Source organism: Nerophis ophidion, linkage group LG07 (assembly GCF_033978795.1).
Source record: "Nerophis ophidion isolate RoL-2023_Sa linkage group LG07, RoL_Noph_v1.0, whole genome shotgun sequence".
Classification (NCBI taxonomy): domain Eukaryota; kingdom Metazoa; phylum Chordata; class Actinopteri; order Syngnathiformes; family Syngnathidae; genus Nerophis; species Nerophis ophidion.
Window position 1 is genome coordinate 1,978,422 of NC_084617.1, and position 25,073 is coordinate 2,003,494.

The 25,073-nt window shown below is 37.3% G+C and overlaps 1 protein-coding gene across 1 annotated transcript; it reads right to left on the minus strand.

Moving 5' to 3' along the window:
* Positions 1-1,294: 1,294 nt before the first annotated feature.
* On the minus strand, positions 1,295-24,851 carry crb3a (crumbs homolog 3a). Its single transcript, XM_061905162.1, has 5 exons — positions 24,708-24,851; positions 24,538-24,611; positions 24,302-24,466; positions 8,343-8,389; positions 1,295-6,189 (listed from the first exon to the last, which is right to left on the minus strand). The coding sequence occupies exons 3-5, from the start codon at positions 24,387-24,389 to the stop codon at positions 5,977-5,979; spliced, it is 348 nt and encodes a 115-aa protein (XP_061761146.1). The 5' UTR covers positions 24,390-24,466; positions 24,538-24,611; positions 24,708-24,851; the 3' UTR covers positions 1,295-5,976.
* Between the last annotated feature and the right edge of the window lie 222 nt (positions 24,852-25,073).

Sequence of the window (25,073 nt, forward strand, 5' to 3'; positions counted from 1 at the left end):
CCCAAACAGTGGGATTGGTTAATTTAAGTAAAAAAAAAATTCCTGTATAACATTTTGCCAATAAAACTGCATTTGTGTCAAAATATTGCATTTTTTTCCTCTACACTTTATATCGCAGGTCAGCAACCCGCGGCTCCAGAGCCTTTAGCGCCGCCCTAGTGGCTCTCTGGAGCTTTTTCAAAAATGTATGAAAAATGGAAAAAAATGAAGGAAAAAAAAAATCCTTTTTTGTTTTAATTTGGTTTCTGTAGGAGGACAAACATGACACAAACCTCCCTAATTGCTATAAAGCACAATGTTTATACTAAACATGCTTAACTGATTCGAGTATTTGGCGAGCGCCGTTTTGTCCCACTCATTTTGGTGGTCCTTGAACTCACCCTAGTTTGTTTACATGTATAACTTTTTCTGACTTTCTAGGACGTGTTTTATGCCACTTCTTTTTCTGTCTCATTTTGTCCACCAAACTTTTAACGTTGTGCATGAATGCCCAAAGGTGAGTTTTGTTGATGTTATTGACTCGTGTGAAGTGCTAATCAGACATATTTGGTCCCTCCATGACTCTAAGCTAATCGATGCTAACATGCTATTTCTGTAGGAGGACAAACATGACACAAACCTCCCTAATTGTTATAAAACACAATGTTTATATTAAACATGCTTAACTGATTCGAGTATTTGGCGAGCGCCGTTTTGTCCCACTCATTTTGGTGGTCCTTGAACTCACCCTAGTTTGTTTACATGTATAACTTTCTCCGACCTTCTAGGACATGTTTTTATGCCACTTCTTTTTCTCTCGTTTTGTCCACCAAACTTTTAACGTTGTGTATGAATGCCCAAAGGTGAGTTTTGTTGATGTTATTGACTTACGTGGAGTGCTAATCAGACATATTTGGTCCCTGCATGACTGCAAGCTAATCGATGCTAACATGCTATTTAGGCTAGCTGTATGTACATATTGCATCATTATGCCTCATTTGTTGCTATATTTCAGCTCATTTAGTTTACTTTAAGTCCTCATAATTCAGTTTATATCTCATGACACACTATCTGGATGTAATATGGCTTTTAATTTTTTGCGGCTCTAGACAGTTTTTTTTGTGTATTTTTGGTCCAATTTGGCTCTTTCAACATTTGAGGTTGCCGACCCCTGCTTTATATTAATGAAGAAAGCAAGTATTTTTCTGTGACTAATCCAAATCCAAGAGCGTGACTAAAACTCCCAATTGGACGGCACTAGTAGAGATATTTAGTTGGAAAAGCTCCTCCATGTTTGACTTCAACTGTTCATCCATTCCTGCACAAATCCAGCAGATGTTTATTGGGCCATGCATGCAGAAATTAAAATAAAACTAAACATTCTGATTTGATGCAACTTGTTCAATTGTTGAGATGAAAAGTGTCAATTAAATCACAAAAAGGTGTGAGAATAAATGTCGACCTTTGAGGTCAAATAGTGGGATTGAAGTACAGAAGCAGTGAAGTTGTCACCTTGTGGAAATGCTAAATAACAAAAGAATACAACAAATCCTTTTCAAATTATATTCAATTGAATAGACTACAAATAATAGATTTGCAAATAATCATGAAGTTAGAATGCATTTTAAAGGCATTTTTACCAGTGTGTTACATGGCCTTTCCTTTGAACAACACTCAGTGCAGGTTTGGGAACTGAGGAGACACATTTTTGAAGTGGAATTCTTTCCCATTCTTGCTTGATGTACAGCTTAAGTTGTTCAACAGTCTCCTGCCTCATATTTTAGCCTGCACACATTTTCAATGTCTGGACTACAGGCAGGCCAGTCTAGTACCCGCAAATAAGCAGGGGCGTCCATGATAACGTTGTTTGGATGGCAACATATGTTGCTCCAAAAGCTGTATGTACCTTTCAGCATTAATGGTGCCTTCACAGATGTGTAAGTTAGCCATGTCTTGGGCACTAATACACCCCCATACCATCACACATGCTGACTAGAACACTTTCACCCTACAACAATCACTAATACACCCCCATACCATCACACATGCTGCCTAGAACACTTTCACCCTACAACAATCACTAATACACCCCCATACCATCACACATGCTGCCTAGAACACTTTCACCCTACAACAATCACTAATACACCCCCATACCATCACACATGCTGCCTAGAACACTTTCACCCTACAACAATCACTAATACACCCCCATACCATCACACATGCTGCCTAGAACACTTTCACCCTACAACAATCACTAATACACCCCCATACCATCACACATGCTGACTAGAACACTTTCACCCTACAACAATCACTAATACACCCCCATACCATCACACATGCTGACTACAACACTTTCACCCTACAACAATCACTAATACACCCCCATACCATCACACATGCTGACTACAACACTTTCACCCTACAACAATCACTAATACACCCCCATACCATCACACATGCTGCCTAGAACACTTTCACCCTACAACAATCACTAATACACCCCCATACCATCACACATGCTGCCTAGAACACTTTCACCCTACAACAATCACTAATACACCCCCATACTATCACACATGCTGACTACAACACTTTCACCCTACAACAATCACTAATACACCCCCATACCATCACACATGCTGCCTAGAACACTTTCACCCTACAACAATCACTAATACACCCCCATACCATCACACATGCTGACTAGAACACTTTCACCCTACAACAATCACTAATACACCCCCATACCATCACACATGCTGCCTAGAACACTTTCACCCTACAACAATCACTAATACACCCCCATACCATCACACATGCTGACTACAACACTTTCACCCTACAACAATCACTAATACACCCCCATACCATCACACATGCTGCCTAGAACACTTTCACCCTACAACAATCACTAATACACCCCCATACCATCACACATGCTGCCTAGAACACTTTCACCCTACAACAATCACTAATACACCCCCATACCATCACACATGCTGCCTAGAACACTTTCACCCTACAACAATCACTAATACACCCCCATACCATCACACATGCTGCCTAGAACACTTTCACCCTACAACAATCACTAATACACCCCCATACCATCACACATGCTGACTAGAACACTTTCACCCTACAACAATCACTAATACACCCCCATACCATCACACATGCTGACTACAACACTTTCACCCTACAACAATCACTAATACACCCCCATACCATCACACATGCTGACTACAACACTTTCACCCTACAACAATCACTAATACACCCCCATACCATCACACATGCTGCCTAGAACACTTTCACCCTACAACAATCACTAATACACCCCCATACCATCACACATGCTGCCTAGAACACTTTCACCCTACAACAATCACTAATACACCCCCATACTATCACACATGCTGACTACAACACTTTCACCCTACAACAATCACTAATACACCCCCATACCATCACACATGCTGCCTAGAACACTTTCACCCTACAACAATCACTAATACACCCCCATACCATCACACATGCTGACTAGAACACTTTCACCCTACAACAATCACTAATACACCCCCATACCATCACACATGCTGCCTAGAACACTTTCACCCTACAACAATCACTAATACACCCCCATACCATCACACATGCTGACTACAACACTTTCACCCTACAACAATCACTAATACACCCCCATACCATCACACATGCTGCCTAGAACACTTTCACCCTACAACAATCACTAATACACCCCCATACCATCACACATGCTGACTACAACACTTTCACCCTACAACAATCACTAATACACCCCCATACCATCACACATGCTGACTACAACACTTTCACCCTACAACAATCACTAATACACCCCCATACCATCACACATGCTGCCTAGAACACTTTCACCCTACAACAATCACTAATACACCCCCATACCATCACACATGCTGCCTAGAACACTTTCACCCTACAACAATCACTAATACACCCCCATACCATCACACATGCTGCCTAGAACACTTTCACCCTACAACAATCACTAATACACCCCCATACTATCACACATGCTGACTACAACACTTTCACCCTACAACAATCACTAATACACCCCCATACCATCACACATGCTGACTACAACACTTTCACCCTACAACAATCACTAATACACCCCCATACCATCACACATGCTGACTAGAACACTTTCACCCTAGAACAGTCCCTATGGTTCTTTTCCTCTTTGGTCCACAGTGTTCCAAAATCAATTTGAAATGTGGACTCGTCACACCACAGAACACTTTTCCATTTTGCGTCAGTCCATCTTAGATGAGCTCAAGCCCAGCAAAGTCGGCGGCGTTTCTGGGTGTTGTTGATAAATGGCTTTGGTTTTGCATAGTAGAGTTTCAACTTGCACTTACAGATGTAGCGACCAACTGCAGCTAGTAACAGTGGTTTTCTGAAGTGTTCCTGAGCCCATGTGATGATATCCTTTACACACCGATGTGGCTTTTTGATGCATTACCGCCTGAGGGATCCAAGGTCACGGGCATTCAATGTTGGTTTTCGGCCTTGCCGCTTACGTGCAGTGATTTCTCCAGATTCTCTGAACCTTTTGATGATATTACGGAGCGTGGATGGTGAAATCTCCAAATTCCTAGTGTTTGATGAGCATTCCTCAACTTTGTCGGTCTTTTTTGCCACTTGTGCCAGCTTTGTTGAAACATGCTGCAGGCGTCAAATTCCAAATGAGCTAATATTTGCAGAAAATAACATGTGATATCTTGTCTTTGCGGTCTATTTAATTCAGGGGTGTCCAAAGTGCGGCCCACCGGTCATTTTTTAACGGCTCCACAACACATTCTAAAAATACGATAAAAAAAACAAAGGTGGTATAAAAGAGCAAACAGGTGAAATGTAACAATAAAGGGTTGTAATGTTTAGTCTAATATTACAAAGCTGCCATGCAGGCTGTTTCTTTCAAAAATAATAATACAATTATTGACCTATTCAGGGCTCCAATTATGTCACATTAAATATTCCACTTTGAGATATTTTTGGGGAAAATGTTGCATATTTTGTGTTTGCTATGTAAAAAACTGAGCTGATTTTTTTTTTTTTTAAAGAAGGGCCTAAAACGGACACAAAAAAAAACATGAACAACAATCAAACTTATAATTTAAAGGATGGATCTGAAGCTGATCTCGAGATTATTGTGCTAAAAGTAAACAGTAAAAAAAAGAATTTATTTCTTAAGACTTTAATGAGTGGAACACTTTTGGATCGCCAATAATTTTAGTTGGATTTTTTTTTGTTTGTGTCATTGCTCAAAAAATGTCAATGTTGTTATGAGTTATTGACATTTTTAAAGCTCCAAAATATTTTACAAAATTAAATATTTCACTTTAAAATTTAATTGAGGAAAAATATTGCACATTTGGTGATTTTTTCCATAAAAAACCTGGGTTCTTCTTTGACAAAAAGGGCATACAACTTAAATGTTTAAAATGTTTTTTTGACCTCATGTTGATCCACAGATTTAAACTTTGAATAATAATAATAATACTGAATAATGACACATTTTTTATATTTTTTTGCCCAAAACCCTTTGGCTTGACCGGATCAAGCCTGGGCGGAGGACTAAATGTAGACTTTTTTATACATTTATTGTATTGGTTTTTAAATGAAAAAAATACCAAAACGGCCCCCGCTCGCTTTGATTTTTCAGTGTGGCCCTCAGTGGAAAAAGTTTGGACACCCCTGATTTAATTGAATATAAGTTGAAAAGGATTTGTTGTATTTTCTTTTTATTTAGCATTTAGACAAGGTGACAACTTGACTATTTGTGTGCTACATAACTTCCTGACCAAAGAAGGGGAAATGTTTATAAAATACTGAAAAAGTGTTGGCAGAATCTGCTGGACGATGCCAGTAAACACGTCTCCTTTTTGATGCTCTTCTCAGGGGGGTCAAAGGTCAATGTCAAATGAGTCTCTCCTCCTTGGGTAACTTCAGCACGTCCGTGGCGGCCGAGCTCCGAGTGCCGCTCTGTTCCTCGGCGCTGGGTCTGTACGTGCCCTCCGTCTGACGCTTCTTCTTCACCACGCACAGCAGCCACGCCGCCAGCGCCGCCAGGACCGCGGCCAGCAGGCCCAGCGTGACCGTGGGGGCCACGATGGCGGCGATGTCGGGCCCCTGAAGTCACACAATGACTTTACATTGGAAATCATGCATGAAATAAATAAATAAAAAATACCTAGTTACGTCATTACAGGCTGTGGTACCGCGTCTAAGCAGCAGGGGGTGCTAGAAACACTTAAACCTTCTCAACCAATCACAATCTTCAGGAAAAGGACTTTATACAGAAAAAATATTTTAGAATTATTTTTCACACTGGTAATACTTTTGAATACATCATTTATTTTTTACTTTTACATATCTTAAAATTTGAACTTTTTTTTAAAATTAAAGCACATCTTTCTCTAACAAATTAAAATCTTTTTTTTTTTTTTTTTTTACAGATTCAGACTTTTGGCTGGAATTTAGCATCAGAATGTTGACGTTATCCCTTTCACAAGATGTCAAACTGAAAAAAATAAACTATAAAAAAAAAATTCCAGAGTGAATCGCTAAATTTAGGCCAGAAGTCTTAATCTGAAAAAAAATCACGTGTATTTTGAAAAAAAAAAAACTTAAAAAAATTAAAAACAGACTCAAATCTCAAACAAAAGTGAAAAAAGGTTTCAACTTCACTTTTCACTTTCAAAGATTTTGTTTTTATAGTAAAAAATATATTGAACGTTAAATTATAACAGTAGTAGCACCAAATATGACAAACTGAAAAAATTCCCAGAGTGAATCGCTGCATTTAGGCCAGAAGTCTAAGTCTGAAAAAAATCACGTGTATTTTGAAAAAAAAAACTTTAAAAAATTAAAAACAGGCTCGAATCTCAAACAAAAGTGAAAAAAGGTACAAACTTGACTTTTCACTTTCAAAGATTTTGTTTTTATAGTACAAAACGTATTGAGCGTTAAATTAAGACAGAAAAAAATTCCCAGAGTGAATCGCTGAATTTAGGCCAGAAGTCTAAATCTGAAAAAAATCCAGTGTATTTGGAAAAAAAGAATTAAAAAAAACTTTAAAAAATTAAAAACAGGCTCAAATCTCAAACAAAAGTGAAAAAAAGGTACAAACTTGACTTTTCACTTTCAAAGATTTAGTTTTTATAGTAAAAAACTTGTTGAGCGTTAAATTGAGACAGTAGTAGCACCAAATATGACAAACTGAAAAAATTCCCAGAGTGAATCGCTGAATTTAGGCCAGAAGTCTAAATCTGAAAGAAATCACGTGTATTTTGAAAAAAAAAAAAAATAAATAAAAAGGGAAACTGTAAAAACAAAAAAAAAACGTTTAGAATTAAAAACAGGCTCGAATCTCAAACAAAAGTGGAAAAAAAAAAAAAGGTACAAACTTGACTTTTCACTTTCAAAGATTTTGTTTTTATAGTACAAAACTTATTGAGCGTTAAATTATAACAGAAAAAAATTCCCAGAGTGAATCACTGAATTTAGGCCAGAAGTCTAAGTCTGAAAGAAATCATGTGTATTTTGAAAAAAAAAAAAAGAAAAAAGTGAAACTGTAAAAAAAAAAAACTTTTAAAATTAAAAACAGGCTCAAATCTCAAACAAAAGTGAAAAAAGGTACAAACTTGACTTTTCACTTTCAAAGATTTTGTTTTTATAGTACAAAACGTATTGAGCGTTACATTATAACAGAAAAAAATTCCCAGAGTGAATCGCTGCATTTAGGCCAGAAGTCTAAATCTGACAAAAATCTTGTGTATTTTGAAAAAAAAAGTACAACTGTAAAAAAAAAACAGGCTCAAATCTCAAACAAAAGTTAAAAAAAAGTACCAAACATGTATTCATATACTTCCCAGAGTGAAATATAAATATATTTAACCTGTAAAGATGATGTTTACACTTATTATTATTGATGTATTTTTCTAAATTGAAAATCAAAACTTGACTTTTTACTACAGAACTTTAGGCCCTAATTGAGCATTAAATTAAAATAGTTGTAGCAGCAAATATGAAGACATTTAATAAATATATGGACAGGCTTTTTAATTTGTATAGTAAATATTTAAAAATATAATGAAATGTTAATAATGTATTATTATTATTATGTTGTAGTTGTTTATTGTGGAAACAAAGAAAGCAGTTTTATTATAATTATTTTGACCTTGGCCAGTGTTTTCCCAATAAGTCAAATGATGTAAAAACAAAAGCAAAGTTCTTCCTGAGTGTTGACTGCAGAAGAAGTGAAAGTAAAGTTCTGGACTCACAGTCGCGTTGTAGGATCTGAAGTCTCTCGACACAATTTTAGAACTTCCTGTGGGGGAGAAAGTCAAAGTAAAAGAAAGAAGGTACATTTGGAGAAGGGGGGGGGGGCGTGGAGGGTTTTACTTGCAATCTAGTGCTACACCAAAGAATCACTTGATTAAAGTACAGTGTTTTATTTTCCTATTCTTAAACACAGTGTGACTGTTTGAACTCTGTAATAATACAATGGACTAAAATATTCAATATACTTGTTAAATAAAACTTTTGCCTTGTTTTTAATGAATAGTTAGATCTACTACACTACTGTATTTAATGTTGTCATTATGGTGGTACTTAATGAATACTTTGGTCTACTACACTACTGTATTTAATGTTGTCATTATGGTGGTACTTAATGAATACTTAGGTCTACTACACTACTGTATTTAATGTTGTCATCATGGTGGTGCTTAATGAATACTTAGGTCTACTACACTACTGTATTTAATGTTGTCATCATGGTGGTACTTAATGAATACTTATGTCTACTACACTACTGTATTTAATGTTGTCATTATGTGGTACTTAATGAACACTTAGGTCTACTACACTACTGTATTTAATGTTGTCATTATGGTGGTACTTAATGAATACTTAGGTCTACTACACTACTGTATTTAATGTTGTCATTATGGTGGTACTTAATGAATACTTAGGTCTACTACACTACTGTATTTAATGTTGTCATTATGGTGGTACTTAATTTTTACTTAGGTCTACTACACTACTGTGTTTAATTTTGTCATTATGGTGGTACTTAATGAATACTTAGGTCTACTGCACTACTGCATTTAATGTTGTCATGATGGTGGTACTTAATGAATAATTAGGTCTACTACACTACTGTATTTAATGTTGTCATTATGGTGGTACTTAATGAATACTTAGGTCTACTACACTACTGTATTTAATGTTGTCATCATGGTGGTACTTAACAAATACTTAGGTCTACTACACTACTTTATTTAATGTTGTCATTATGGTGGTACTTAATGAGTACTTAGGTCTACTACACTACTGTATTTAATGTTGTCATTATGGTGGTACTTAATGAATACTTAGGTCTACTACACTACTGTATTTAATGTTGTCATGATGGTGGTACTTAATGAATACTTAGGTCTACTACACTACTGTATTTAATGTTGTCATGATGGTGGTACTTAATGAATACTTAGGTCTACTACACTACTGTATTTAATGTTGTCATCATGGTGGTACTTAACAAATACTTAGGTCTACTACACTACTTTATTTAATGTTGTCATTATGGTGGTACTTAATGAATACTTAGGTCTACTACACTACTGTATTTAATGTTGTCATTATGGTGGTACTTAATGAATACTTAGGTCTACTACACTACTGTATTTAATGTTGTCATGATGGTGGTACTTAATGAATACTTAGGTCTACTACACTACTGTATTTAATGTTGTCATCATGGTGGTACTTAACAAATACTTAGGTCTACTACACTACTTTATTTAATGTTGTCATTATGGTGGTACTTAATGAATACTTAGGTCTACTACACTACTGTATTTAATGTTGTCATTATGGTGGTACTTAATGAATACTTAGGTCTACTACACTACTGTATTTAATGTTGTCATTATGGTGGTACTTAATGAATACTTAGGTCTACTACACTACTGTATTTAATGTTGTCATCATGGTGGTACTTAACAAATACTTAGGTCTACTACACTACTTTATTTAATGTTGTCATTATGGTGGTACTTAATGAATACTTAGGTCTACTACACTACTGTATTTAATGTTGTCATTATGGTGGTACTTAATGAGTACTTAGGTCTACTACACTACTGTATTTAATGTTGTCATTATGGTGGTACTTAATGAATACTTAGGTCTACTACACTACTGTATTTAATGTTGTCATTATGGTGGTACTTAATGAATACTTAGGTCTACTACACTACTGTATTTAATGTTGTCATTATGGTGGTACTTAATGAATACTTAGGTCTACTACACTACTGTATTTAATGTTGTCATTATGGTGGTACTTAATGAATACTTAGGTCTACTACACTACTGTATTTAATGTTGTCATGATGGTGGTACTTAATGAATAGTTAAGTCTACTACACTACTGTATTTAATGTTGTCATGATGGTGGTACTTAATGAGTACTTAGGTCTACTACACTACTGTATTTAATGTTGTCATGATGGTGGTACTTAATGAGTACTTAGGTCTACTACACTACTTTATTTAATTTTGTCATTATGGTGGTACTTAATGAATACTTAGGTGTACTACACTACTGTATTTAATGTTGTCATTATGGTGGTACTTAATGAGTACTTAGGTCTACTACACTACTGTATTTAATGTTGTCATCATGGTGGTACTTAATGAATACTTAGGTCTACTACACTACTTTATTTAATTTTGTCATTATGGTGGTACTTAATGAATACTTAGGTGTACTACACTACTGTATTTAATGTTGTCATTATGGTGGTACTTAATGAGTACTTAGGTCTACTACACTACTGTATTTAATGTTGTCATCATGGTGGTACTTAATGAATACTTAGGTCTACTACACTACTGTATTTAATGTTGTCATTATGGTGGTACTTAATGAGTACTTAGGTCTACTACACTACTGTATTTAATGTTGTCATTATGGTGGTACTTAATGAGTACTTAGGTCTACTACACTACTGTATTTAATGTTGTCATTATGGTGGTACTTAATGAATACTTAGGTCTACTACACTACTGTATTTAATGTTGTCATTATGGTGGTACTTAATGAGTACTTGGGTCGTCAAGCAGCTTCCATGAAATGCTCACTCATTCACAAACAAGGACGGGGTGAGTGTCACCACTTTGTCAACAAATGCCTGAGCAAATTGTTTAAGAACAACATTTCTCAAGCAGCTATTGCAAGGAATTGAGGGATTTCACCATCTATGTTCTGTAATATCATCAAAAGGTTCAGAGAATGTGGACAAATCACTGCAGGTAAGCCATGATATTACACACTTCTCATCCCTCAAGCGGTACTGCATCAAAAAGCCACATTGGTGTGTAAAGGATATCACCACATGGCCTTATGAACACTTCAGAAAACCACTGTCAGTAACTACAGTTGGTCTCTACATCTGTAAGTTCAATTTAAAGCCATAGCCATTTATCAACAACACCCAGAAACGCCACCGGCTTCGCTGGGCCCGAGCTCATCTACAATAGACTGATGCAAAGTGGAAAAGTGTTCTGTGGTCTGACAAGTCCACATTTCAAATTGTTTTTGGAAACTGTGGACCAAAGAGGAAAAGAAACAAGGGGACTGTTGTAGGGTGAAAGTGTTCTAGGCAGCATGTGTGATGGTATGGGGGTGTATTAGTGATTGTTGTAGGGTGAAAGTGTTGTAGGCAGCATGTGTGATGGTATGGGGGTGTATTAGTGATTGTTGTAGGGTGAAAGTGTTCTAGGCAGCATGTGTGATGGTATGGGGGTGTATTAGTGATTGTTGTAGGGTGAAAGTGTTCTAGGCAGCATGTGTGATGGTATGGGGGTGTATTAGTGATTGTTGTAGGGTGAAAGTGTTCTAGGCAGCATGTGTGATGGTATGGGGGTGTATTAGTGATTGTTGTAGGGTGAAAGTGTTCTAGGCAGCATGTGTGATGGTATGGGGGTGTATTAGTGATTGTTGTAGGGTGAAAGTGTACTAGGCAGCATGTGTGATGGTATGGGGGTGTATTAGTGATTGTTGTAGGGTGAAAGTGTTCTAGGCAGCATGTGTGATGGTATGGGGGTGTATTAGTGATTGTTGTAGGGTGAAAGTGTTCTAGTCAGCATGTGTGATGGTATGGGGGTGTATTAGTGATTGTTGTAGGGTGAAAGTGTTCTAGGCAGCATGTGTGATGGTATGGGGGTGTATTAGTGATTGTTGTAGGGTGAAAGTGTTCTAGGCAGCATGTGTGATGGTATGGGGGTGTATTAGTGATTGTTGTAGGGTGAAAGTGTTCTAGGCAGCATGTGTGATGGTATGGGGGTGTATTAGTGATTGTTGTAGGGTGAAAGTGTTCTAGGCAGCATGTGTGATGGTATGGGGGTGTATTAGTGATTGTTGTAGGGTGAAAGTGTTCTAGGCAGCATGTGTGATGGTATGGGGGTGTATTAGTGATTGTTGTAGGGTGAAAGTGTTCTAGGCAGCATGTGTGATGGTATGGGGGTGTATTAGTGATTGTTGTAGGGTGAAAGTGTTCTAGGCAGCATGTGTGATGGTATGGGGGTGTATTAGTGATTGTTGTAGGGTGAAAGTGTTCTAGGCAGCATGTGTGATGGTATGGGGGTGTATTAGTGATTGTTGTAGGGTGAAAGTGTTCTAGTCAGCATGTGTGATGGTATGGGGGTGTATTAGTGATTGTTGTAGGGTGAAAGTGTTCTAGGCAGCATGTGTGATGGTATGGGGGTGTATTAGTGATTGTTGTAGGGTGAAAGTGTGGTAGTCAGCATGTGTGATGGTATGGGGGTGTATTAGTGATTGTTGTAGGGTGAAAGTGTTCTAGGCAGCATGTGTGATGGTATGGGGGTGTATTAGTGATTGTTGTAGGGTGAAAGTGTTCTAGGCAGCATGTGTGATGGTATGGGGGTGTATTAGTGGCCAAGGCATGGCTAACTTACACATCTGTGAAGACACCATTAATGCTGAAAGGTACATACAGCTTTTGGAGCAACATATGTTGACATCCAAGCAACGTTATCATGGACGCCCCTGCTTATTTGCGGGTACTAGACTGGCCTGCCTGTAGTCCAGACATTGAAAATGTGTGCAGGCTAAAATATGAGGCAGGAGACTGTTGAACAACTTAAGCTGTACATCAAGCAAGAATGGGAAAGAATTCCACTTCAAAAATGTGTCTCCTCAGTTCCCAAACCTGCACTGAGTGTTGTTCAAAGGAAAGGCCATGTAACACACTGGTAAAAATGCCTTTTTTGACATGTGTTGCTGCCATTACATTCTAACTTCATGATTATTTGCAAAGTTTGTCAGTGTGAAGATGAAATATCTTGTCTTTGCAGTCTATCTAATTGAATATAAGTTGAAAAGGATTTGTTGTATTGTCTTTTTATTTAGCATTTACACAAGGTGACAACTTCACTGCTTTTGGGCTTTGTAGTCTGTGCACACCTTTCTTTCCCAGCAGGTGCCTTCATAGACTCTTAAAACATGTTTCAGGGGGCTGATAATGTTTGATGTGTTGAAGTGACTAGTCTTTTGTAGATGTCAAGATTGGCTCAAAAGGGAGTGGGAAGAAGTCAACTTATTAGGTCCCACTCCTATACATATACAATATATATTTACAATATATAATACAATAATATATATAATATAATTCAGTTCAGTGGTTGCTGCGTAGATGCTATATATTATCTATATATAATACATTTATTTAAATACACACACACATATACATATATACACATATATATATATATATATATATATATATATATATATATATATATATATATATATATATATATATATATATATATATATATATATATATATATATATGTGTGTGTGTGAATTTAAATAAATGTATTATATATAGATAATATGTACTCCGGCTTCCTCCCACTTCCAAAGACATGCACCTGGGGATAGGCCCCTCCCACCTCCAAAGACATGCACCTGGGGATAGGCCCCTCCCACCTCCAAAGACATACACCTGGGGATAGGCCCCTCCCACCTCCAAAGACATGCACCTGGGGATAGGCCCCTCCCACCTCCAAAGACATGCACTTGGGTATAGGCCCCTCCCACCTCCAAAGACATGCACCTGGGGATAGGCCCCTCCCACCTCCAAAGACATGCACCTGGGGATAGGCCCCTCCCACCTCCAAAGACATACACCTGGGGATAGGCCCCTCCCACCTCCAAAGACATGCACCTGGGGATAGGCCCCTCCCACCTCCAAAGACATGCACCTGGGGATAGGTTGATTGGCAACACTAAATGGTCCCTAGTGTGTGAATGTTGTCTGTCTATCTGTGTTGGCCCTGTGATGAGGTGGCGACTTGTCCAGGGTGTACCCCGCCTTCCGCCCGATTGTAGCTGAGATAGGCGCCAGCGCCCCCCGCGACCCCGAAAGGGAATAAGCGGTAGAAAATGGATGGATGGATATATATATATATATATATATATATATATATATATATATATATATATATATATATATATATATATATATATATATATATATATATATATATATATATATATATATATATATATATATATATATATACATACCTTTCTGTTTTCATGACTTGTACAATACTTTGGTTATTTTATAGACTATTTTCTGCACCTTGACCACGTCCTAAGTTACCTGTGCACACAACATTTGTGGGAAACAGCCCACAAAATGGAGTTCAGGACTTGAGTAAAAGGCGTCTTCATGTGTTGACTCTCAGCCGGCACGGCGCGGTACGACTAATCTGGCCTCACGCTGACCACTTTTTCATCTTCAATTCTTCCAGCGCCCCGTCAGCACGCCCTCGCACGATGGCTGCACATTTAGCATGCTTTTATCTGGCAGAAGGACGCGGTGTGCAGCACGCTGTGGTGACTTGGAAGGCGGGCGGCGCATGAGCGAGCATGTGATGACTGGGTGACATCACTAAGTAACACGGCGAGGAGGAGGAGGAGGAGGAGCCCAGGAATGTGGAGGCTAGGCCACTAATATGCTGAGATATGGCGGGGAGAAAAGCAACAATCATCTAAAGTGTATCTCTTGCTGCTGTGTCATCTTGCAAAGATTTCAACTGGGAGACTTTTACAGGAACTGAAAAGCACCCAATCTTTTTGTTTTTTTCCCCCCTCGGTCAAATATTCACCAGGACAAACTTTGTGAGGACAAAAGTACAACATGATAAGGCCGCCCACACACAAAGGCCCGGTGGAAAGTTATTAGGACATAAAAATAATGATAACAACAATATCTGTATATATGACGTAAATAATTTAATATAATATAATTTATAATATATATAATATCATACAAAAAATATTTACAAAATTATATATTGGAACCGCAACACCAGGATCTTGGATTTTGAGAAAAATTATAGTCAGCGAGCATAAATATAATAATAATAATTTTTTGTAAGGGCTTTTTAGGACAAGAACAAGACATGAGAAGTTAGGGACTCCATAAATCACCTTATATGTCGTCACTTGTCTTCATGGTTATGGTCGACTTTTCATTGTTTTTACAAACAATTACAAATATTAAATATAGAAAAATTAACACTTGTATTCCAATTATGCAGGGTGTACCCCGCCTTACGCCGGATTATAGCTGAGATAGGTTCCAGCGCTCCCCGCCACTCCGAAGGGAATAAGCGGTAGAAAATGGATGGACGGGTGGACTTATTTGTACACTTTCGAACAATTGAAATATATATTTGTTTGTGTTTTACCATAAACAGTGGTTAAGTTATTTTCACAATATATGCCAATAAGTGAATTACGTTTATATAGCGCTTTTCTCTAGTGACTCAAAGCGCCTAGATAGTGAAAGCCAATATCTAAGCAGTGTGGGTGGCACTGGGAGCAGGTGGCTAAAGTGTCTTGCCCAAGGACACAACGGCAGTGACTAGGTTGGCAGAAGCGGGGATCAAACCTGGAACCCTCAAGTTGCTGGCACGGCCACTCTACCAACCGAGCTGTACCCCCTATATAAGAACATATATTTTTACTTTTTAATTTTTACTAGTAATGTTGAATAATGTATTTTTACACTATTTGCCAATAAAGAACATATGTTCTTACTTTTTACTGTTAACTTATTTTTACACTTTTTACGTAACAATTAAGTATATTTTATTTGTACAGCGCTCCTCATGGAGAGAACTCCAAAAGTGCCTCATATGGTTAAAAAACAAAGAGTAGAATCAAATATGAGTGTACAGCATGATGATTTTGAGAAAAATTATAGTCAGCGAGCATAAATATAATAATAATAATTTTTTGGAAGGGCTTTTTAGGACAAGAACAAGACATGAGAAGTTAGGGACTCCATAAAAGCCGACGTCACCTTATATGTCGTCACTTGTCTTCATGGTTATGGTCGACTTTTCATTGTTTTTACAAACAATTACAAATATTAAATATAGAAAAATTAACACTTGTATTCCAATTATGCAGGGTGCACCCTTACGCCCGATTATAGCTGAGATAGGCTCCAGCGCTCCCCGCCACTCCGAAAGGAATACGCGGTAGAAAATGGATGGACTTATTCGTACACTTTCTAACAATCGAAATATATATTTGTTTATGTTTTACCATAAACAGTGGTTAAGTTATTTTCACAATATATGCCAATAAGTGAATTGCATTTATATAGCGCTTTTCTCTAGTGACTCAAAGCGCCTAGATAGTGAAAGCCAATATCTAAGCAGTGTGGGTGGCACTGGGGGCAGGTGGCTAAAGTGTCTTGCCCAGTGACTAGGTTGGCAGAAGCGGGGATCAAACCTGGAACCCTCAAGTTGCTGGCACGGCCACTCTACCAACCGAGCTGTACCCCCTATATAAGAACATATATTTTTACTTTTTAATTTTTACTAGTAATGTTGAATAATTTATTTTTACACTATTTGCCAATAAAGAACATATGTTCTTACTTTTTACTGTTAACTTATTTTTACACTTTTTACGTAACAATTAAGTATCTTTTATTTATATAGCGCTCCTCATGGAGAGAACTCCAAAAGTGCCTCACATGGTTAAAAAACAAAGAGTAGAATCAAATATGAGCGTACAGCATGATGATTTTGAGAAAAATTATAGTCAGCGAGCATAAATATAATGATAATAATTTTTTGGAAGGGCTTTTTAGGACAAGAACAAGACATGAGAAGTTAGGGACTCCATAAATCACCTTATATGTCGTCACTTGTCTTCATGGTTATGGTCGACTTTTCATTGTTTTTACAAACAATTACAAATATTAAATATAGAAAAATTAACACCTGTATTACAATTATGCAGGGTGTACCTCGCCTTACGCCCGATTATAGCTGAGATAGGCTCCAGCGCTCACCGCCACTCCGAAAGGAATACGCGGTAGAAAATGGATGGACTTATTCGTACACTTTCTAACAATCGAAATATATATTTGTTTATGTTTTACCATAAACAGTGGTTAAGTTATTTTCACAATATATGCCAATAAGTGAATTACATTTATATAGCGCTTTTCTCTAGTGACTCAAAGCGCCTAGATAGTGAAAGCCAATATCTAAGCAGTGTGGGTGGCACTGGGAGCAGGTGGTTAAAGTGTCTTGCCCAAGGACACAACGCCAGTGACTAGGTTGGCAGAAGCGGGGATCGAACCTAGAACCCTCAAGTTGCTGGCACGGCCACTCTACCAACTGAGCTGTACCCCCTATATAAGAACATATATTTTTACTTTTTACTAGTAATGTTGAATAATGTAGTTTTATACTATTTGCCAATAAAGAACATATGTTCTTACTTTTTACTGTTAACTTATTTTTACACTTTTTACGTAACAATTAAGTATCGTTTATTTGTATAGCGCTCCTCATGGAGGGAGCTCCAAAAGTGCCTCACATGGTTAAAAAACAAAGAGTAGAATCAAATATGAGCGTACAGCATGATGATTTTGGGAAAAATTATAGTCAGCGAGCATAAATATAATAATGTTATTTTTTGGAAGGGCTTTTTAGGACAAGCACAAGGCATGAGAAGTTAGGGACTCCATAAAAGCCGACATCACCTTATATGTCGTCACTTGTCTTCATGGTTATGGTCGACTTTTCATTGTTTTTACAAACAATTACAAATATTAAATATAGAAAAATTAACACTTGTATTCCAATTATGCAGAGTGTACCCTTACGTCCGATTATAGCTGAGATAGGCTCCAGCGCTCCCCGCCACTCCAAAAGGAATAAGCGGTAGAAAATGGATGGACTTATTTGTACACTTTCTAACAATTGAAATATATAAATGTTTATGTTTTTCCATAAACAGTGGTTAAGTTATTTTCACAATATATGCCAATAAGTGAATTGCATTTATATAGCGCTTTTCTCTAGTGACTCAAAGCGCCTAGATAGTGAAAGCCAATATCTAAGCAGTGTGGGTGGCACTGGGAGCAGGTGGTTAAAGTGTCTTGCCCAAGGACACAACGCCAGTGACTAGGTTGGCAGAAGCGGGGATCGAACCTGGAACCCTCAAGTTGCTGGCACGGCCACTCTACCAACCGAGCTGTACCCCCTATATAAGAACATATATTTTTACTTTTTACTAGTAATGTTGAATAATGTAGTTTTATACTATTTGCCAATAAAGAACATATGTTCTTACTTTTTACTGTTAACTTATTTTTACACTTTTTACGTAACAATTAAGTATCGTTTATTAGTACAGCGCTCCTCATGGAGAGAACTCCAAAAGTGCCTCACATGGTTAAAAAACAAAGAGTAGAATCAAATATGAGCGTACAGCATGATGAAACCTAGCAAACACATCAAAACATACATCAAATAATACAAATAGTATTTGGAATATTACTGGAAGAAGATTAGAAATTAAGAATATATGTTTTAATTTTTTACTCTTTACACTATAACTTATTTTTACACTTAAACAGTTAACATGTATTTTTATGTTTTATCATGATCAGCAATTAACTTATTTTATACATGTATGCCAATTAGGAATATATGTTTAGAATGTTTACTATTGACAGCATGTAACTTATTTTACACTTGTTTAACAATTCAAAATATTGCATTTTTAAATTATTTATACACTTGTCTGCCAATCTGGAATATTAGAATTAGGAATATTACATTGTTTTATGGTATAGTATTATATATCATTTTATATTGTAGTATGGTATATCGTATCTTACACTTGTATGCCAATTAAGAAAATATGTTTTACTATTGTTTTGTTTTTTATTACTAACAGTGGTTATCTGTTTTTTGCTCTTGTCTACCAATCAGGGATATTGTAATCAGAAATATTTCATTACTGCATAGTTTAGTATTATTTTATAGTATGGTACTATGTCGTATCTTACACTTGTATGCCAATCAAGAACATATTTTTTACTTTTTTTTTTTACTCTTGTCTGCCAATCATAAATATTCTAATCAGGTATATAAAATGATTTTATATTATAGTATTTTATTATTTTATATTAATGTATGGTACTATATCGTATTTTACACTTTGTATGCCAATTAAGAACGCATTTTTAACATATTTTTACTTTTTTTTTTTTTACTCTTGTCTGCCAATCATGAATATTCTAATCAGGAATATTACATTATTTTATATTATAGTATTTTATTATTTTATATTATTGTATGGTACTATATCGTATCTTACATTTGTATGCCAATTAAGAAGGTATTTTTTCCTTTTTAGTTTTTTACTTTATACTTCTTTTTACTCTTGTCTGCCATTGTCTGTTATTTTTATGGTAAATCCATCTTACACTTGTATGCCAATTAAGAACGCATTTTTAACTTATTTTTAATTTTTACTTATTTTTTTTTTACTCTTGTCTGCCAATCATGAATATTCTAATCAGGAATATTGAATTATTTTATATTATAGTATCTTATTATTTTATATTATTGTATGGTACTATATTGTATCTTACATTTGTATGCCAATTAAGAACGCATTTTTAACTTATTTTTTACTTTTACTTATTTTTTTTACTCTTGTCTGCCAATCATGAATATTACATTATTTTATATTATAGTATTTTATCATTTTATATTATTGTATGTTACTATATCGTATCTTACATTTGTATGCCAATTAAGAAGGTATTTTTTCCTTTTTAGTTTTTTACTTTATACTTCTTTTTACTCTTGTCTGCCATTGTCTGTTATTTTTATAGTAAATCCATCTTACACTTGTTTGCCATTTAAGAACATATATTTTACTTGTTTTCCTTTTTTTGTTTTTTACTCTTGTCTGCCATTGTCTGTTATTTTACAGTAAATCCATTTTACACTTGTTTGCCAATCAAGAACACATGTTTTATTCCTGCTACTAAGAGTAGTGACAGGAGGTGTTTGCAACTCCTCACAGTTACATTTTACAAAGCAAACAGCAGCAGCTCACTGATGCCACCATTAGTGCTTTAACACCACATTTTGAATATGAATATGAATATTTCATATCTTGGCTGACAACTGGATTTTGTTTCATGTTTGACTTGCAGCAGTGGTTCACTTCTTTTTACACCAGTACGCCAATTAAGAGCAGATTATTTGAACTTTTCATTGTCGAACTTCATTTCATATTTGCCCAATAATTACAAATATTATGTATATATGTATATATATTTATTTATTTATTTATTTATGTTTTGGTCCAAAGAGTGGTGAAGTGTTTGCACCCAAACAACATAAACACTTGCATACCAATTAAGATGATTTTTTTTTGGGACATTTTAATAATGAGAGTGGTTAAGTTCTTGTCTAACAGTTAAAAATATGACATATTTTTTGTTGTTTTACTTCAACTTCTTCTCACAGGTGTCTGCTAATGAAGAATATGACATCAAATCTACTATTTTACACGTGCATGAGAATAATGAACGTCATGTTTTATATTCACAGTAGTTAACTTACAGTTGCCCTTGTCTGACATTGTCAAATATCATAAAATAGATGGATGTATTTTTTTCATATTTTACTATTAACAGTGGTTCACTTATTTTTACGCTTGTCTGCCCTTTTTTATTATTACTTTTTATACACTTGATTGAACATTTTAAAATATAGATTTTTTCTTTTTACCATCACCAGTAGCTGTCTTATTTTTACACATGTCCGACAATTAAAATGCTTATTCGTTTACGTTTTAGTATTAACAGGGCTTAACTTCTTTTTACACTTTTGTCACAATGAAGTTTTTTTGGTGTGGGGAAAGTAAACCTTGCTACTTTTTTATGCTTTGGTGCAAACATTAGTGAAGTGATCGTACCAAAACAACATCAACACTTGCATATTAATTAGGATGATTTTGGTTTACTAAACCATCCATCCATTTTCTACCGCTTGTCCCTTTCTGACAGTGGTTAAAGTCCTACTGAAAGCCACTACTAGCGACCACGCAGTCTGATAGTTTATATATCAATGATGAAATATTAACATTGCAACACATGCCAATACGGCCGCTTTAGTTTACTAAATTGCAATTTTAAATTTCCCGCCAAGTATCCTGTTGAAAACGTCGCAGAATGATGACGCGTGCGTTTGACGTCCCGGGTTGTAGCGGACATTATTTTCCAGCCCGATCCGAGCTATAAGTCGTCTGCTTTAATCGCATAATTTCCACAGTATTCTGGACATCTGTGTTGCTGAATATTTTGCAATTTGTTCAATGAATAATGGAGACATCAAAGAAGAAAGATGTAGGTGGGAAGTTTGTAGCTTCTGGCCACACAAACACACGGTGTTTCCTTGGTTAAAATTCCCGAAGGTGAAGCTTTACTATGGATCATGAATTGAATAACGTGGACCCCGACTTAAACAAGTTGAAAAACTTATTTGGGTGTTACCATTTAGTGGTCAATTGTACGGAATATGTACTGTACTGTGCAATCTACTAATAAAAGTATCAATCAATCAATCAATCAATCAGAGCGGTCAAGCGAACATGGATCCCGACCACATGTCAACTGGCAGGTTTCGGTGAGAAAATTGTGGTAATAAGTTGGCTCTTACTGTAGTTAGGAACCAGCCAGGGGTGGTATAGCACGGTTGGTAGAGCGGCTGTGCCAGCAACTTGAGGGTTCCAGGTTCGATCCCCGCTTCCGCCATCCTAGTCACTGCCGTTGTGTCCTTTTAGACCAGTTGATCTGCCGCTTCTTTTCTTTTTCTCCTATGTCCCCCCCTCCCTTGTGGAGGGGGTCCGGTCCGATGACCATGGATGAAGTACCGGCTGTCCAGAGTCGAGACCCAGGATGGAGCGCTCGCCTGTGTATCGGTTGGGGACATCTCTACGCTGCTGATCTGACTCCACTTGGGATGGTTTCCTGTGCTGCTGTCTTGGATCCGCTTTGAACTGAACTCTTGCGGCTGTGTTGGAGCCACTATGGATTGAACTTTCACAGTAACATGTTAGACCCGCTCCACATCCATTGCTTTCGGTCCCCTAGAGGGGGGGGGGGGGGGGGGGTTGCCCACATCTGAGGTCCTCTCCAAGGTTTCTCATAGTCAGCATTGTCACTGGCGTCCCACTGGATGTGAATTCTCCCTGCCCACTGGGTGTGAGTTTTCCTTGCCCTTTTGTGGGTTCTTCCGAGGATGTTGTAGTCGTAATGATTTGTGCAGCCCTTTGAGACATTTGTGATTTGGGGCTATATAAATAAACATTGATTGATTGATTGAAGACACTTTACCCACCTGCTCCCAGTGACACCCACACTGCTTTAATTGTAACTTAGATATTGGGTTTCACTATGTAAAGCGCTTTGAGTCAGTAGAGAAAAAGCGCTATATAAATATAGTTCACTTCCTGCATCTGCTGCGGCGACTATTACCTCCTCCCACAGAGACACTGGCGGTCACCACACCCGTGGCCACACCCCTCCGACTTTCAGGTACTTTTTAATCTCACTAAAACACTAGCAACACAATAATCAGATAAGGGATTTTCCAGAATTATCCTAGTAAATGTGTCTAAAAACATCTGAATCGCTCCCACTGCAATCGCCTTTTTTTTTCTTTCTCTCTCTAGTCCAGGGGTCGGGAACCTTTTTGGCTGAGAGAGCCATGAAAGCCAAATATTTCCAAATATATTTCCGTCAGAGCCATGTAATATTTTTTAACACTGAATACAATTAAACGCGTGCAGTTTTAAGTAAGACCAACATTTTAGAGTACAATAAGTCTCTTATTTGTTTGAATAACATTGTTATTCTGAAGCTAACCAATAATAAATACAAGACTTCTTACCATTAATGCGACTTCTTGAGCAGGTGCGATAGAAAATGGATGGTTGGATTAAAATGCATGAGAATGTTTTATAATTTGAACGTTATTTTTAACTCTGTGGTTACCAGCGGAATTATTCATTACTTATCATGTTAAGCAACGTCAGCTCAGATTTATCAGAGAGCCAGATGCAGTCATCAGAAGCCATAGGTTCCCTACCCCTGCTCTAGTCCTTCACTCTCACTTTCCTCATCCACGAATCTTTCAGCCTCGCTCAAATTAATGGGGAAATCGTCGCTTTCTCGGTCCGAATCGCTCTAGCTACTGGTGGCCATGTTTGTAAACAATGTTCAGATGTGAGGAGCTCCACAACCCGTGACGTCACGCGCACATCGTCTGCTACTTCCGGTACAGGCAAGGCTTTTTTATTAGCCACCAAAAGTTGAGAATTTTAACGTCGATGTTCTCTACTAAATCCTTTCAGCAAAAATATGGCGATATGATGAAGTATGACACATAGAATGGAGCTGCTATCCCCGTTTCAGTAGGACTTTAAGAGTAGTTAACTTATTGTTGCACTTGTCTAACAATATCAAATGTAATAAAATACATGGACATATTTTTTCATATTTTAGTATCAACTATTTTTTTTTTACGCCTGTGTGCCCTTTTCTTTTGTTTTACTTGTTACTATTTATACTGCATAACATCTTCCTACACTTGTCTGAACATTAAAATAAACATATTTTTAACATTTTACCGTCAACAGCAGTTATCTTAATTTTGTCCGACAATTAAAATATATGTTTTATCATTAACAGGGGTTAACTTCTTTTTACACTTTTGTCACAATGAGTTTTTATTATCCTTGTGGGGAAAGTCAACCTTGGCACTTTGGTAAGTGCTAAGATCTTCTTGGACAACTCACCCCACACAAGCTCGGTGGTCACCAGCAGCAGAAGGAACAGACTTGGCGGCATGACGACGCCTGCAGGTGTGCTTGCACTCACGGCCATGCTGGAAGGTCCGAGACCGGCTCAGGTGCGCATCAAACTTATTTCCATGTCACGGACCTGATGTTCTTCTCTCCTGCCTGCGGAAGAAATGTGTCGTGCGTGATAAAGGAAGGCGTCCTGAGTGAAATAAATGAACATGAACACTCACCTCAGTCGGGCTGCTCTCAGGTAGGCAGAAAACCAAAAAAGGAGGAAACTACTCCCCGTTACTTCCGCCCTGACCTGGCCGTGCAGACAACATCGTCAGAATAAACCGAAACCCAGCGTCCTCTTTATGTAAAGCACCTGGTCACGTGACCCGGGCCGGTGTTACATTACCTGCACAGACGCGCCTTTGTGCAAAGTCCGACGATCCAAGTCAACCTGGCGCGAGAGAAAAGAGTCAAGTTACAAACAATCTGCTCCGAAATTATGGTCGTCCAGGCCGAGGGTGCACTTTGCCCTCCTGGCTGGTTCTCAGGCTGGCCGCTGGGACTAGTCTGCTGTTGCCTAGCAACCCGGGCTGCGGGAGGGAAACAGCGCCCCCCCGCGGCGGACAAGGCATCACAACTCCTGGACAAAATGAACATTCCTGGAATATTTATCGGGATGAAAAAAGCAGCTTTCTCACCTGATCCCCAAGCCTCGTTTGCTCTTAAAGCAGGGGTGTCCAAACTTTTTCCACTGAGGGCCGCACACTGAAAA

What these genes read in the sequence shown, in the direction of transcription:
- crb3a (XM_061905162.1), bottom strand. Translation starts at nt 24,389, where the DNA reads ATGGCCGTGAGTGCAAGCACACCTGCAGGCGTCGTCATGCCGCCAAGT. An exon ending in GACCACCGAGCTTGTGTGGG is followed by an intron (nt 8,390 to 24,301) that starts GTGAGTTGTCCA and finishes TCTCCCCCACAG; the next exon opens with GAAGTTCTAAAATTGTGTCG. An exon ending in TCAGATCCTACAACGCGACT is followed by an intron (nt 6,190 to 8,342) that starts GTGAGTCCAGAA and finishes GTGTGACTTCAG; the next exon opens with GGGCCCGACATCGCCGCCAT.